General features: G+C 30.6%; 1 protein-coding gene and 1 long non-coding RNA gene across 12 annotated transcripts; both read left to right on the top strand.

The window, feature by feature from the left end:
* Positions 1–2,009: 2,009 nt before the first annotated feature.
* Positions 2,010–7,091, top strand: LOC114419193 (allene oxide synthase 3-like). The gene is made up of 4 exons (XM_028384841.1): positions 2,010–2,242; positions 2,474–3,015; positions 5,523–5,954; positions 6,445–7,091. The coding sequence occupies exons 1-4, from the start codon at positions 2,065–2,067 to the stop codon at positions 6,859–6,861; spliced, it is 1,569 nt and encodes a 522-aa protein (XP_028240642.1). The 5' UTR covers positions 2,010–2,064; the 3' UTR covers positions 6,862–7,091.
* A 4,130-nt stretch (positions 7,092–11,221) lies between these two features.
* LOC114419192 lies at positions 11,222–16,523 on the top strand. Of its 11 annotated transcripts, none has more exons than XR_003668199.1 (11): positions 11,224–11,881; positions 12,044–12,137; positions 12,391–12,554; positions 12,665–12,785; positions 12,954–13,178; positions 13,265–13,405; positions 13,493–13,630; positions 13,918–14,038; positions 14,211–14,282; positions 14,658–14,748; positions 16,266–16,523. It is a non-coding gene; the product is annotated as an uncharacterized LOC114419192 (long non-coding RNA). The 11 variants fall into 11 exon arrangements; XR_003668197.1 differs by having other exon boundaries at positions 13,918–14,092; XR_003668196.1 differs by having other exon boundaries at positions 13,918–14,092; positions 14,203–14,282.
* Positions 16,524–16,903: the final 380 nt, after the last annotated feature.

Genomic DNA, 16,903 nt, shown 5'->3' with positions numbered 1-16,903 from the left:
TGGATAACACATAACAACAAATAACAACAATATCATGGAACCTATACTACTCACAAGATTTCTGCCATTGCAAACTCAACAAAATATGTTACATCCATTTTACAATCCTACACACCTAATAAGACATTACACACATTACAAAACTCCAAAATTGACATAATATTTAAGACCAACTTAAATATTATAACATTGTCAACAAAAAGTTGAATGATAACTATATTTAAATTACGTTTAAATTATTGTCATGCATCTATTTAAATGACATGAACCCCAACTAAGATCTATTAATTTATCTTAGATTCTAATTTTTCAAACATTAAAAAAAAATTTACTTTTTAATCTAAGCATAATTTCAATACTAAAAAAAATGAAACAACCCGTGTGTGTATGCATGAATATCTGACTAGTTATTAAACTAAAATCATAAAGCTGCCTTCAAAAAAATTATGTTTTTTGAGCTGGACGATGTAGATTATTTGGGCTAAAAATTGGAAACAAAAGATGAGTTGATGTAAGGCGTTTGATGATCGAATTGATGGTTGATCAGGATTGTGTGACTGTGAATTTAGATTTCCCTTGCTACGAATGATCCCTTCTCTTCCTAGCTATCTATTTCTCATCTGTGTAAAATTTGTTATATAATTAAATTTATTGTAAAAATATTATTACTTGACACAAACTTTCTATGACTTTCACACTCTTCCTTTCTTGTCCATAAAAGGAAAAAGAGTACGCGCGGTGTTTGTAATTACGTAAAAAATGTAATAAAAATTATTTTGTAGCAGGTGATAGCGGAGAAAATATTGTATAATCCAAGATTATATAGTCCTACCCAATTTCTAGATGACATGTTAATAATTTTTTCACAAATTAATATATATATATATATATATATATATATATATATATATATATATATATATATATATATATATATATATATATATATAATTACGTGTTATATAAATATTAATGTTCAGCGTTATGGTCCAAGATCATACAAAGCATCCACCTGTCCATATATTATACATCCAATTCGTTTTTCACGCGCACGTTATAATAATATATTAATATTGCAAGTACAGCACCGTTAGTATATATTTATTGAGCATTGTTAAATGGTATGACGAACGAACTTGTTAAGTAATCCAAAAAAAATGTGGGGGGACTTGTTACGAATAAATACGAATTCAAACGTTTAAATTTAATAGGTTAATTAATAGATTAAAATTAAAAGACATTTGACAGATATCATGATTACTTTGTTTTGTAGAAATGAAATAGGTGATAAAATTGAGTTGTTTGATTAAGATAAACCAGTGAAAAGAGAAAATTAAAAGTGGAGGATTTCACAAACAAAAGTTTCCAAGCTATGATAGCAAGAAATACAAGGAAAATACATGTTCAAAATTCAATTACCTAAAATAACCCTCCTTTTGCATGTTTGTAAATCGGTTATTGCTACTGTTGGTATGAAAATTGATTGTTTTCGTTGTGTGAATGATTATTTCGGATTCTCAAAAAACGATTCTTCAACCCGGATAATCGATTGTTATCATTTTCCATGTGCAATTTGAGACAATCCATTGTTGTTATACAGGGATAATAAAATAATATTTCTATTTCAAAACTTATTTCTCTCCTTTTCTTTCATTCTGAACCAAAAAGTAACCTCAATATTTTTTTTTTAAAATTTTACTTCTATTTTTCTCAAACCAAATAACCCAAAACTTCATCCTACTTTTTTTCTTTTTATCTATTCCTCTATTTATTTATTTCTTATCGATTTCTGTTTTATATCATTTATCTTCTTGCTGACAAAGAGAGTGTATAAGATATTAGTTTACCAGATTTGGTGCATCATCTTTGTAGATCTTGTACTACTATTCAGCATTTTTCATATTTACAATGCTTTTATAATTTTAATTTTAAATTAAATAGAAAAAACGTCAATTGCATTTCCAGCGTTTATTGTAATAATCCATCCAAAGAAATCATTTTCACATTCACCCCACCACACCACACAGTGACTCGATCTGTAAGGCAGGGACCAACTCATCATCAATGATTTCACTTATAAAAAACAAAATAAACCACCTTGCTCCTCCAACACACCACTATTCTTCACTCCTCCTCCTCCCTCTCTCTTCCAAACACACATCCTCAACCATGGCAGCACCATCTTCAGAGACAAAGTCACCATCATCCTCGAACACGCAGCTTCCGCTGAAACCAATCCCAGGTAACCAGGAATGGATCCACTTGGAGCATGTTTGAGACTCATGTAATTTTGTAACGGATCAAGATTATTGTTTTTGATTTTGTTTTATTTTTATTCGTTGAATTTATATCGTGTTATAATATTTTCAAGGACATAATATAATTTAAAATATAATTTTAAAAAATTATAATATAATATAAATATTATTTCCACAACTAAAAATTCTTGGATCCGTCACGTACGCCACCGCAGGCAGCTACGGAATGCCGTTTTTTGGAGCAATAAGCGACAGACACAACTACTTCTACCACCAAGGACGCGACAAGTTCTTCGCGACGAGGATTGAAAAACACAACTCCACCGTGATCCGAACCAACATGCCTCCGGGGCCCTTCATCTCCTCGGACCCTCGTGTCGTCGCGTTGTTGGACGGTGCCTCCTTCCCGATCCTCTTCGACAACGACAAGGTCGAGAAGCTCAACGTTCTCGACGGCACCTTCATGCCTTCCACCAAGTTCACCGGCGGGTTCCGCGTCTGCGCCTACCTCGACACCACCGAACCCAACCACGCACTCATCAAACAGTTCTTCCTTAACGTCCTCGCCAAGCGAAAAGACTCTTTTGTCCCTCTGTTCCGAAACTGCCTCCAGGAGTCGTTCGCGGAGATTGAGGACCAGTTGAGTAAAAACACCAAAGCGGACTTCAACACTGTGTTCAGTGACGCTTCCTTCAACTTCATGTTCAGGTTGTTCTGTGATGGCAAAGACCCTTCGCAGACCAACCTCGGTTCTAAGGTGAGGTTCAAATTAATTATACACACGTGATTTAATTATATATACTTCATGTTTAATAGATCTTGAGTTATTTTGATTCCGGAATTAGAGGTGAAATTCACTTGTACGTATATGATACTAAAATTGAAAACCAAAAGTAGCTTTTAAAAATAAATTAAGATATATTAGGTAAGGAATATTGAAAATGTTATCAATGTTATCAATGTTTTTGAGGAGTGCTATAGATAATGTTTTGGTCTTTTGGATACCGTGATTGGTGATTGGTTGTAATTTATTAAAAATGAACGATTTGAATAAGTTTTATTGAGAAGTAAAATTTACCAAAATTGATCATTTTTAATAAATTATAACTAATAGAAAATATCCAAAAAGAAAATGTTAAAAAGAGTGTTGCTACCACTCATCTAATGTATTTATACAAATACGATGGTTTTTAATATAGCTTACCGTTTTTTTTTATAAAATAATTGCTATTTTATTAATTAATATCTTCATCACACTCCTGGTGAGAAAGAAGGGTTTTTTTTTTTAATTTTGGATCTATAATGATTTTTTTGTTTTTGGAATATTGACTGAGGAAATGAATTTAGCATATAAATTTAAAGATACGCTTAACTATAACAATAAATAATATGCGTAAATACTTATATTATAAAAGTTTTTTTTAATAAAGGTTTTTGACACTATTGTTTAATTCCATTATAAATAATTATGTTTTCTTTACGTAATCAGTTTTTTTTTTCACATTATAAATGTTTTTGGCACTATTGTTTAATTCGATTATAAATAATTATGTTATTTTTTCACTTTTATAATTATTATTATAAAAATTTATCAAAAGATAATTTTTTATTAATTGAGCCTACATACTATATAAACGTATTAGATTCCTACTGATATTTGCTCATCCCATTTTGAGGCTAATTGGGATGGAAATAAGAGAGAGACGAGAATAAAAAAAGTAATAGGTGATGGAAAAAACAAGAAAATAGAAAGAAAAAAAGATGGAAGAGAAAGTAGATAAATGCTAATTTTTTTCTTCTATTATATATATTTGCAATATATAAAAATAAAAAAATATGCACTATTACTTACTATAGAGGTTAATCAACTGTCACATAATTGATTCATTTTTAACTAATTTTGTAGTCAGGATAATTTATTGATTTTTATAATAATTATTATAAAATATTATTAAAGATACTTTTTTGTTAATGAAGAATTTAAAAACTTATATATTGACAATACAAACTTATTAAGTTCTAATTGTAATGGAAAATACTCTATATACATTTATTCTTTCTCTTATGTTTTATTTTCATTCTATTTTGTTTTTGACTGGTATGTAGTGACATTATTCGCACCCCTCTTTGGGGTAAATTCTATTTTATAGATGTAACAGGTAATGTAATAGAAAAAGAAGAAAAAGTGAAAAGAGAAAAAATGGAAGAGGAAGTAACTAAATGTTAAATGTTTTTCTATATTACATCATTTGTCATATATAGAAAAAAAATGCTATTATTGATTATGCGGATTAATTGACGTGGCATATTAATTGACATAGAATTGATCCACTTTAACTAATATTGTGTTCTATGACAAATTTGTTTATTTTTATAAAATCTTGTCAAAGATACTTGTTAGATTCTAATTATATTAAAAAATACTCAATATATGCTTATTTTCGTTCTATTTTCCTTTTGAGCGGTGATATTTGTGGACCCAATTTTGAGGTGAATTGAGATTCTGGTAGGAGTGAGATACAAGAAGAAAAAGAGCAAATATGTGATGTGATGAAAAAAATAAAGTTACAGAGATTGAACGAAAAAAAAAATAGATGAAGGTTAAATATTTGTCATATACATTTTTCTCTGTCAACCTTTTTCTTTTATTTTTTCAATCTTACCTTTTTCCATATCTGCCATTGCTCAAACATAGCATAAAACCGACTTGACGTATACTATCCCTCATCACGTCTATTTTAACCCGCATCAAAGTGAAGTATATATATATAGTAGCTCCTGCATTTATTTTGCAAATTAGATCGATTTGACACTCCGAAGCCAGTACAAGATGAGGCCCCAAACATGCACCTACAAATTTAACCATGCACAATAAAATTACTATTTCCCTATCTATACTAATATAAAATCTGTCCAACTATTATCAAATGTCACTGTTTTGTATACTGTATAGTGTAGACTCACCTCTATCTTACTCAAATACCTTGTGACCCATCGATAAATATATTTTGACACCCAAAATCTATTATATACCTATTAAGAAAAAAGAAAAAAATAAAGATATAATAAATAATATGATATAATTAAAAAAAAGATAAAAAATATTGATGTAATGTCCAGATATGATGGTTTTCTTTATCTCTTCACTCTCTTTGTCGTAATAATCCCTCTCTGAGATAAATAATAAACCATGTACAACAAAATTTACTTAATTTTTTGCCTTGGAAATAATCCATATCTCTTCTCTTGTTTCATTCATTGCAGGGACCGAAGCTCGTGGACACATGGCTTCTCTTTCAGCTGGCCCCACTGGCAACTCTAGGCCTCCCCAAAATCTTCAACTACATCGAAGACTTCCTAATCCGCACACTCCCTTTCCCCGCGTGCCTCACAAAGTCCGGCTACAAGAACCTCTACGAGGCCTTTAAAACGCACGCAACGACAGCACTCGACGAGGCCGAAAAGCTAGGCCTCAAACGAAACGAAGCGTGCCACAACGTCGTTTTCACTGCAGGGTTCAACGCCTACGGAGGGTTAAAGAACCAGTTCCCCTACGTCTTAAAATGGCTAGGGCTAAGCGGCGAAAAGCTCCATGCTGACCTCGCGCGTGAGGTTCGGCGCGTGGTGAACGACGAGGGAGGTGTCACGTTCACCGCGTTGGAGAACATGCCTCTCGTGAAGTCCGTGGTGTACGAGGTAATAAGAGTAATGATACACTTGTAACATCTTTAAAAGAATTGATGTGATGGGTTCTTCAACTCAACAATCTATCGAATTATCTTTTTTTTTTAAATAATTTTTTAATATCTTTCTAATTAATTCATAAAATATATTTATATTAATCCATAAAAAGTGTTTTAAGAATTTAAAATAAAATCTATCACTATCACTAGAATAAAAAATAAAAAAAAATTCTTATATCATAATATGAAATTCATAAAAAATAATTTAATAACTCAAAATAAAATTTACCATAAAACAAAAAAAGTTATTACATCTTATATATTATTATGAGATTTTTATAAAAAAAAAACACGATTCAAAAACTTGAATTCTATTAGTAAAGATGTTCTTTTTGAAGGCGTAACAACATCCATATTTTTTTTTATCTCTAATATCATATCATAATATCTGTAATATCTAAGTTTTTTTTTTCTCTCTCACTAGTTAGATAATGCTTTCTCAGGTAATGCGGATCGAACCTGCGGTGCCGTACCAGTACGCACGCGCGAGGGAGAACCTTGTCGTTTCGAGCCATGACGCGTCGTTTGAGGTGAAGAAGGGGGAGATGCTGTTCGGGTACCAGCCGTTTGCGACGAGGGATCCGAGGATCTTCGAGGATGCTGAGGTGTTTGTTCCGCGGAGGTTTGTTGGGGAGGGGGAGAAGATGCTGAAGCACGTGCTGTGGTCGAATGGGAGGGAGACGGAGGAGCCTTCGGCGAGTAATAAGCAGTGTCCCGGGAAGAATCTGGTGGTGCTGCTGTGCAGGTTGTTTCTGGTGGAACTCTTTTTGCGTTATGATACGTTTGAGTTTGAGTATACGCAGGCTGGGTTTGGTCCTACTATTACCATTAAGTCCCTCACTAAGGCCTCTACCATCTGAGTTTGGGGTTTATTATCTTCCTTGTGGCAGCGTGGTTTTAGCTTAATTTTTAAAAAAATGTATGTGTTTTTAACTTTTTGTTTTTTTCTAAAGACATGTTGTAAAAAAAATAAGCGATGTTTTTTTTAAATTTAATTTGGACCGAAAATATTATTATTATTGTTATATATTATATATTAAAAACAATTTTATATTAAAATTGTGTGTACGTCTATTTAATAGAGCATATATATCTTATATTTAATTTAAGCATTTTTTATTGATGAATTTTTAGTTTATTCATTTTATTAATTATAATTTGATGACCAGTTTAAACTTAAAAAATACTTTTCAAAAAAATATTTTTTTTAAGAACAAATCGAATTTGCTTATTAAAAAACATTATTTTAAGCAGAACAGTTTAAACAAATATGTTAAAAAAATAAAAAAAGTTACCTATTTTATTTTAAAAAATTAGCAAATAAATTTAAACAAACAAGTCTAATATTAATTGTTAATATTTTTTCCCCTCCCTCTGCCAGATTCATGGATCGTTCCTGTATACACTCTATCTATTTTAATACTTTTGGGATGTATAGATAAGAAAAAGAGAGAGAAAATAAAGGTGAAATGTCTTAAAACCTTATGCTTTATCAAGAGTAAATATCTAAATGAAATCTCTATATTAGTATATTGTATAAATCTAGCATTTTAGTATCTGGAATTTTACAAATTTTTTTATTAGTCTAGGGTGTTGGCGGCTGAAATATTGTTATTTATATTAATTTTTAGTCTATTTCTATTATATTTATTGGGGTTGTTTTGCACAAGAAAAGTTATTATTCATGAATTTTATTTTAATTCTTTTTAATATATATATTTTTATTGCTGTTATGTGTAAAATAGTTCAATGAACGATATGTTTTTATAGAATTAGTGATAAGCACAGTTTTTAAAAATTTAATTAAAAATGACAATATTTTATTCATACAAATGTTAAAAATTAATGTAAGAGACTCAGAGTGTCTATCAAGTATTGAGTTGAGTATAGGCAAGTCAATTTGAATTACATCTAATGAGACTGAGAATCATAATTTAATCCAATCAGATTTGAATAAATTAGATTTGATTGATTTTTTAATAAAAAATTAAAATTAAAATTAAATTCAAATTTATTTGTTTGTCAACATAGGTTGAATTAAGTCAAAATATTTAAATTTATTTGTTATTTTTTAAAATTTAATACTTTTTAAAGTTAAAATTTTGTTAAATGAAATACTTAATATATTATTACCTTATGTGTAATCAAATAGTGAAAAAAATATCGATGAAATAATAATAATAATGAATCAACATATGTAGATATTAAAATTTGTTATCCAATCACTTTGAAAAAGTTAGATTGTATTTAACACAAATAAAAAAAATATTCAACTCATATTATTTGAATTGACGTGAGAAAATTTAAATTTGTGAGTCACTCTAATCCGAAAACACCCCTAAGTTGGGGGCTTGAAATGCTTGCACATGTTTTCCTTTGGCAGGCAACTGGTCAATTTGGAATGCATCATGCATAGCATGAGTATATCGTGTTAATTCTGTTGAATTGACGATGCATATTGTTCTACAAATGCACGTTATATAGAGGATTTGAATACTATACGATTACGTACCGTATTACTATTCAACATTTTTGTGGTTGAATAACTACTCATTTTTATTAAAAATATAAGTACGTACATAGTTAATGAGATGAAACGTGAAACGTACGTGGTTAATTTCCACCAGTATTTAACTGTCCATTTAACTCGTGTTAAACTGCATTAAATTCAGAAGTACTTGTCTAGAGGACATCATGATGGTTATGCATTGTTACCGTAGCATATCATATTATCATGTGCGTTTGGTATATATGCATCATCAATGGCGTCAAAAATATTGAAACTTTATATTTTCACCAAAAAAAAAAAAAAGAATTGAAGCTTTATATTATAGTTTTCACTTTTCATGTCTTATTTTTATTTTATTTTCAGCTTTTTAATTGGCTTTCGTTTTTATTTTGTTCATCATATTATTTATTATATTTATTTTTTTCCTGTTTAATTTCTATTTTTCTTCCATCTATGTATACATCCTAAAAATGGAGTGACCATTATTTCTCATTTTACGTATTTTGACGATCGAGTATATATCTGTACAGGATTGGAAGTGGAAAAAAAAACTATACATAGACAAAGAATAAAGATAGATAATAATATCAGAATTCAAAATTATAGATTTTACTTAATCATTTTTTTTATAGATTTTAGTATATATTTTTGTTCTCATACTTTGAAAACGATACCTTCTCCATCAATTTCATTTTTCTGTTTCAATTGACTTATAACCACTCGTGCCATTATCATCTTGTCGTGGAATTTCCTCATATTATTCTTAATAATATGTTTTTTTTTATTGGATTCTTAATAATACGTTAATACCATATTGCGAGAGAGAAGTGATAAAATAAGTATAATAAAATTTAATACATTAATGTATAAAATATTACCTCAGTCCAATATTTTAACTCTTATCAAGTACCAAGGGAATAATTGTTTACCCTCGTGTAGCATGCGGTTCAATAAATATTCCCAACCAACTCTATAACTGAATGCTTGTTTAATAGATAGACAACAATTCGATGCTTGTTTGTTTGATAGTAGTATATAATATAGCAGCTTGGACTAAATTATTGAAACATCCCTTTATAAAAAAATAAATAAATTAGTGAAACATCCTTATCCTATGGCCTTACCTTCCATCACCATCGAACGCAAAAGAATCACTGAAAGCATCCTTATCCTCTGTCCTTCCTTCAGCATTGCAGAATAATAATTATGTTTTTTATTTTATTATTATTGAATTCACGGTTGTATAATTTAATTTTGTAAACAGCAATTTTAGGTGAAAAGAAGAGATAAATAAGGAGGAAAAACAAACAGAGAAAATATAATAGACATAATTCACAGGTAAAATAATGAAAAAAAGAGAGAGAGAGAAAAAATTAGAAATGAAACAAAAGAAAAAAATAAATGAGAAAATATGTTATAATCCGATAGGAGCGTAAAATAATTTTATATTATTATTCAATCATAATTTATTATATATAATTAAATTATTAATTTTTATAATAATTATCGAATGATAATTTTTTATTTGTTGATAGTATAAAATTTCTTTAGAATAATTATGTTAGACGTATGGTGAATAATTTTTCTGTATAAGTCGTTATTTTAAGGTAATGGTTGAAAAGTTGATAAAAATGTTTTATCTAGTTTTGCTTCTTTAAAGTTGACTAACATGAACAACTTAAAATTATAACTCGACATCAAAAATCAACCTCAGATGTGACTGACGATGAAAAAATATTTTTTTTCCAATGTGATTGTCTTGAGAAAAAAGTATATATTAATAGCATAAATAAGAATACTAAGATAAATTGTGATCAGAAAATAAGATGAATTTATAAAAAATTGATGTAAGTAGATTTTAATTTTATACTGTTATTACTATATATATAATAAATTTATTAGTTTTTATAATAATTATTTTAGAAATTATATTAATTATAGTTTTTTATTAGATAACAGTATATATAGAATTATTTTACACTTTCATCGTGACAATTGAACTAAACTAATTAATTTAATTAGAATTGGTACGGTGAATTAGTTCCTTTCATTTAAATCCGAACAAAACTAATTATAATTAGTTCGATTTTTTTTTTCAATTTGAATTAACACGATGATCCAAACCAACAATTTTTTAAATTTTTTTATTAATATATTTAGACTTTGGTAGTTAAATTTGAATTAACACGATGATCCAATCAATTACCTCTGCCAGTTGATTTTGAGTGCGACAATTTTAGAATTTGTGTTTTGAAGTGAGTGTAATCTTATCGTCGCCACCTGTGCCTTGTATGTGTTTCTTATGTTAGTTTCGTAATTTGTTTTGCCAAGCTGTGTTGCGATTATTCTGTGCTACCTATGATTTTTGTTACTCATATGTTCTGACTGATAACACTCCTTATTTTTAAATACATCTCTGTCGAAGAATACAAAACATTGGTTTTTTTTCTTTTTTATTTCTCTCTATATCAATCCATGTTAGGTTTTAAATTGCAATCATGATCGTGGTTGTTGTAGCACTACTAGAAAATAGTACTAAATGAACCGGTGACATTTTTGTAATTATTTATTAAAAAAAAGTTTTGTACGACACACATTCTAAGACGATTATTAAAAATTGCCTTAAAATCTGTGTTGGTAAAAAAAATTACAATGAGTTTTATTAAAACAACGTCATTATTTCTTATCCACACTCTTTCATAAAGGCTATGGTGTCCGTCCCTTGGCATTCAAAAGCGTCGAAAGAAACCTAACAACATAGCGTTCTCCTTAAACCCTAGACGTCGCTCGTGGCTTCTGAGAATGTAAGCCCCGAGACAGTATCCAAAGCCGTCGATGCTCTCCTCAAGTGGCGGCGCTCCCAATTAGAGATTCAGAAACCAAAACTCTTGGACGAAGACGAAGAATTCGTGTACCTGATCCTCACGCTGAAGAAGATCCCTTCAAAATCCTGAGTTAACCCTCACAAGATTCCTCTCCTACACTCCTTCATCTCCCCTTTCTCCGAGCAGTGCCTCATCCTCGATGATCGGCCCAACAAGGCCCGCATCACCAAAGCCCAGGCCTAAGCCAAAATCTAGTCTAAATCCGTCCCCGTCCCCAAAGTCCTAAAGCTCTCGAAACTCGCCTCCGATTACCGCCCCTTCGAGGCGAAGCGAAAACTCTATGATTCTTATGACTTGTTTTTTGCAGAGAAGAGCATTGTGCCGCTCCTGCCGCGGCTTCTGGGGAAGAGTTTTTTCAAGAAGAGGAAGATTTCGGTGCCGGTGGACCTGAAGAAGGGGAGCTGGAAGGAGCAGGTGGAGAGGGCCTGCTCGTCCGCCATGCTGTTCATGAGGACGGGGACTTGTAGTGTGGTTAGGGTTGCCAAGGTGAGGATGGAGAGGGATGAAAATATAAATTGAGAAACTTTAATTCTTGATTTGGTTCTCTTCCATGTTAAATTGAAAGAAAATATAAATTATATTATCCTTTTCTCACCTGTGTTCATAGTGAATTCTGAAGTGTTGTTCTTTTTCTATTTTTTTTCATAGACTTGGGCAATGAAGCTTGGGAGGAATGTTCTGGTTCTAACACAGACAACTAATTCCAGATCACTAGCTTTTCTTTCACAATCATTGAATGAAGGTAAGGTGTAAGTTACACCATACTATGGGTTTTCTTTTCATTTGACTTGATAGTGGTGGACATGAAAAATGATGAGCCTGTAATTAGACCCTATGTTGATTGGGGTTATTTTACTACTCCAAAAGTTGATTCCATTCTTTTTAAATTTTATTGTTTGTTTATATCTTTTTTGCTTGCATAATATTTAAATTCTTGAGTTTTCTATTTTGTGCCTCACACATTCATATTTTATTCTCTTTTCTTGCAATCCCAGTATGGTTCTGTAGCAGAGACAATTGCATATGACTTAGTTTTGGAAGTTGCAATGAAAATCCAGGGATTTCAGCAAAGGAATTTATTGTTGCACGGTTCATGGAAATGGTTGTTGACATAGTTTGCATCTTATTATGGGGTATCTGAGATATATACCAAGCTGCGGTAATGTGAATTGGATTTGCACTTTTCCCCTGAATATTTGATTTCTTATATGTCTAGTTTGACGTTTTTCTAATGATACTAATGGTGTTCATAACATTCTGTTTAAATAGATATCTATCTTATGTCATGGATGTGGCTACACCTACAGCAGACTGCCTTAACTTGGTGTATAACCTGCTAGCACCTGTTATCATGAAGGGCAATAACAAGACTTCTTTCAGCCACCAGGAGGTATCATTGTCATCTTTTAATTCACAAGTGATATAACTTCAACTGCTCACTGCAATGTACTATATTTTAGATGCAGTCAATATACTTGAATTGATCTCATTTGCTTACTATTAAATTCATTGATTTTTTTGTCTTGTCTAACATGGTATGATTTTTGTTCATCTCTAGAACCAAATACTAGGAGAGACCAATGATCAAATTAAACAGATACTTACACATGTTTTTGAGAATTATAAATCACTTGATGAGTATTCTTTCTCGGGCATCATAGAGGTTTTCAGACCAGCAACGGGTCAAGCAGCACCAGCCTTGGAACCTGCTGCTAAACTCTACAAGTTTCTTCATGATATCTTATCTCCTGAGGCTTAAATTGCATTTTGTCATTATTTCCAGGTTAGAGAAACTTGAGTTTTTTTTAATGATATCAATTGCTAATTATATTCACATATCAATTTATTTGACAACTAGTATCTTCCCAGGTTGCTTCCATATACAACACAAAGCTTTGCAATAGATTACGGGCCTTCCTCATATATTGTCCACCGATGGGCCTATCATCACCACCGATGGGCCCATCATCACCGATGAACCTTTTGATTTTGAAGGATACTTCAAAACTGGTCATATGTTAACTGCTGCATCTCTTCAGTAATAAATTGTTTTGTGACAATGGGTTTGTCTAAAATCTAAATGCTTTGCTGTTGCAGGTGAAATGGTCAGGAGTTAGAACACAACATTCTACTACTCCCTTTGTTGATGATATGTATGAGCGGCTGAAGGAGACATTGACAGACTACGAGGTCATCATTTTCCGCTGGCCGGAATATACCTTGGTCTTAGAGAATGTATGCCAGTTCCTATTATTTATTTCCTTGTCCTGCATATTTCTTCCCCCTTTTTTCCCAGTGAATTTTAGATGCTATCCATTTCCATTTTCATCTTTTGATCTCTCCTATAAGCAAAATACCTATCCCAAGGTTGTTTTTTTTTGTAAAAAATATTATTGCTCATATTGAAATGGCATATTTTAGCACTTGAGTTTTTATTCCTTGATTCTCAACGTGTTATTGAATGAGATGCACAAAAGATTGATGAATGAGTTTGATTTTTTTTTTTTTGAAAAAAATGGCAGCAAGTCGTTGCTGATATTGAAAAGGCCATTGTGGAAGCTTTAGACAATCAATATGCGGATGTAATGAACCAGGGGAATGAACATTGATTTCCTTCTTTAGGAGGTGACATCGAATATAGAGGTAGGAATAGCTTCTCTGAGAGAGAACCATGCATAATCAAAAAGAGCAAAATAGGTATAGAATTACCCCCATTCCATTTCTTGAACCATGTCCATTTAAAGATCTTGATGCTATTTAAAATGCTGAGTTTTTGCATAAAATTTTCATTGTAATGAACAAAAAAGTTTAGCAGGAGCACAGATCAGGTGAGGTAGGCAAAAATGAATCTTGACCATCCTCGAATTATAGATGTGCAGAATTATAGGTATATTGCTTCTCTGATTTTACCTTCTTACGAATAAAAAAGGCCTTATTCATATTTTCACTAGTGTCTCTTTTCTCTGTAAACAACATTTTTGTGGCTACATGGAATGTAGTTGGAAGATAAAAAAGGCCTTATACAAATTAATTTGTCTGAATGTGGCTGCTAACTTGATCAATATATGGGGATTTCATATTTCTTTTCTCTAGATGATATACTATATCTCTTTCCACATTTGACATTCATGCATATATAATTTAACCAGAGCAAAAATGGTAAGCACTAATCTCATATTGCATGTTCTTTAGTCTTTAATTTGTCATCTACTCCTATGTCTTCTTTACTAGTTAATTAATGTTTGTTTGTCTCAACTTTAAGCTAATAATGGCACTGGCATTGTGTCATGAAGACAAAAAATGACTGGGAACTGCACTTCAAGCACAACAACAAACCGAATACACATACATATGTAAGTGCGTACTAATTAACAAACTTGAAGATTTACTTCTAATTTTTTTTGCTTCAGCACGTTCTAGTTCCCTTAAACCCCGACAGACATTTCTAAAGGGATAACATGCCACGATTAATCAAGAGGAATGAGAAGTTCAGTTTATTAACTAATCCATAATTTTTGCAATCTGATTAGTGATTATGTTGTTGCCTTGTTTTTAAGAAATCACCCCACTATATGTATGTCATAACACGTATTAAGGAAAACCTCATGCTTATAGTTTATAACTTGCCAAATTGGGCATATTGACGCCTTAATTATAGAGATTTCTTCTCATAATTAATCATTGTCAAAACTATTTTGAAAACATTCAGCTTCATGTTATTTGAATATAAGATGGAGTCTTACAGTATTTTATTTTATTTTTCTTTATTATTGTGCACATGCTCTCAATATATATACATGAATCAAGAAATTAAGCTTCACAATAAACACTTGTGTAGTTATTAATTTTTTAACTAATTTTTTTTATCGGCAAAGGTTAGTAGGAGAAATTTAAATTCATAATTTTTTTCTTCTCTTTAACCATCAAATTAATCTTATAACTTTTGATGTTATGTTATATTATGAAATAAGAACTATTTTTAGTTTCTAAATTAGAAAACTAAATTAAGTAGATAAGAAAATTACCAAAAACTCATTGGAAAGAGTGTTATATATAAAAAACAATTGTGCCATAGTTTTTTAAATAGATAACAATGAGGTGTAATCGTACTTAATACATACAAATTAATCATTTATTTTTATCTTCAATATGTACTCCTTCCCAACTTAAATATATAAGACTCTTTTTTCTATTTCATTTGTCTATTTTTATAAAACTCTCTTAAAGAGGCAAATAAATCAGCAATTAAATAGTTGAATTATTTATTTGATGTTTTGCAGTTCTCCTAGGTGAATCTAGCTGTGTAGGAATTTATTATTAGCATATGAAAACTTTGGTATGGTGCATGAATTTTTTTTTTGGAATTGAGTCAATTTAGTTCTTAAAAAAAATGAACGTGGAAACAAATTTCTTGTTGATTTTTGTTCCTTATGCTTTAAGTTGTATTGTCATACGAGGTTCCATATACAAATCATCATGCAAGTATCTTGAAGAAGATTTGGGCATTTGAATTACATATATTTTACATGTTTTGCTATGTTATTCTTGTTGTCGTATTCTTTTGTTGTTGAATTTTGATCAAGTTTCATCATGAAGATGTTCCTGCTCTAATGAGGCTTTGGACAAACTATGTTCTTAGGCTCTTAGCTAAGATTTTAGATTTGTTAGTTAACTTTTGTATATTTTGACATATACTTTGTTACAATTATTCTGAAGTTTAGTTTATCATTTTGACTAAACTATATATCAACTAAAATTTTGTTTAGCACCCCCCCCTTCCCTTCCCCAAAAGGATTGTAGTTCAACCTAGCAAACAATTAAGCTACAATTCAGCCCATTTTGTCTTAAATATTGGTATGTTTAAATGCAGTTCCTTGGAAGTTTAGATTGCTGGAGGAGCTTGAACGTGGTGAACAACTCATTGGAGATGGCACAATTAGCTATGGAGGACATATTGACCCAACTGAAGAAGGAAATGGTCGCACCTTGGAGGACATACCTTGGATCGAATTGCATATTTGTTGTATGCAATATAAGAGTTAATGCTTTGTGGATCCATCCTTCTTAACTCTTTTATATAAGTAATATTTTCCCTTATAATTACAAAAGTGCTTTCAATTTTAGTCTCGCTTCTTATTGCAAATATAGTGTGTAATTGCATATTTGTTGTTGTTGTATGCAATATATATATATATATATATATATATATATATATATATATATATATATATATATATATATATATATATATATGGTGTGTAATTGCATATTTGCTTTATGTCTTGTAAGTAATTAAGCTGGAGCCCAATGGAAAATTGGTGGTAATGGACATGTCCATGTGTGTGCTTTTGTCTATGTGAATGTGTGCTTTCTGTCTTGTATACGTTTTTCAATTCTGAAAAATTTAATTATATTTGCATTGTTATTGCCATTCATGAAGAAAAAGGAAAAAAAAATAAAAAAAATGAATAATTCTACATCGGTTATTAAGTTAACCATGTAGTATTG

The sequence above is a fragment of the Glycine soja genome, chromosome 7 (genome assembly GCF_004193775.1).
Source record: "Glycine soja cultivar W05 chromosome 7, ASM419377v2, whole genome shotgun sequence".
Lineage (NCBI taxonomy): Eukaryota > Viridiplantae > Streptophyta > Magnoliopsida > Fabales > Fabaceae > Glycine > Glycine soja.
Note: the sequence above shows the minus strand (reverse complement) of the source record. Positions and strands in the feature narration are given on the sequence as shown.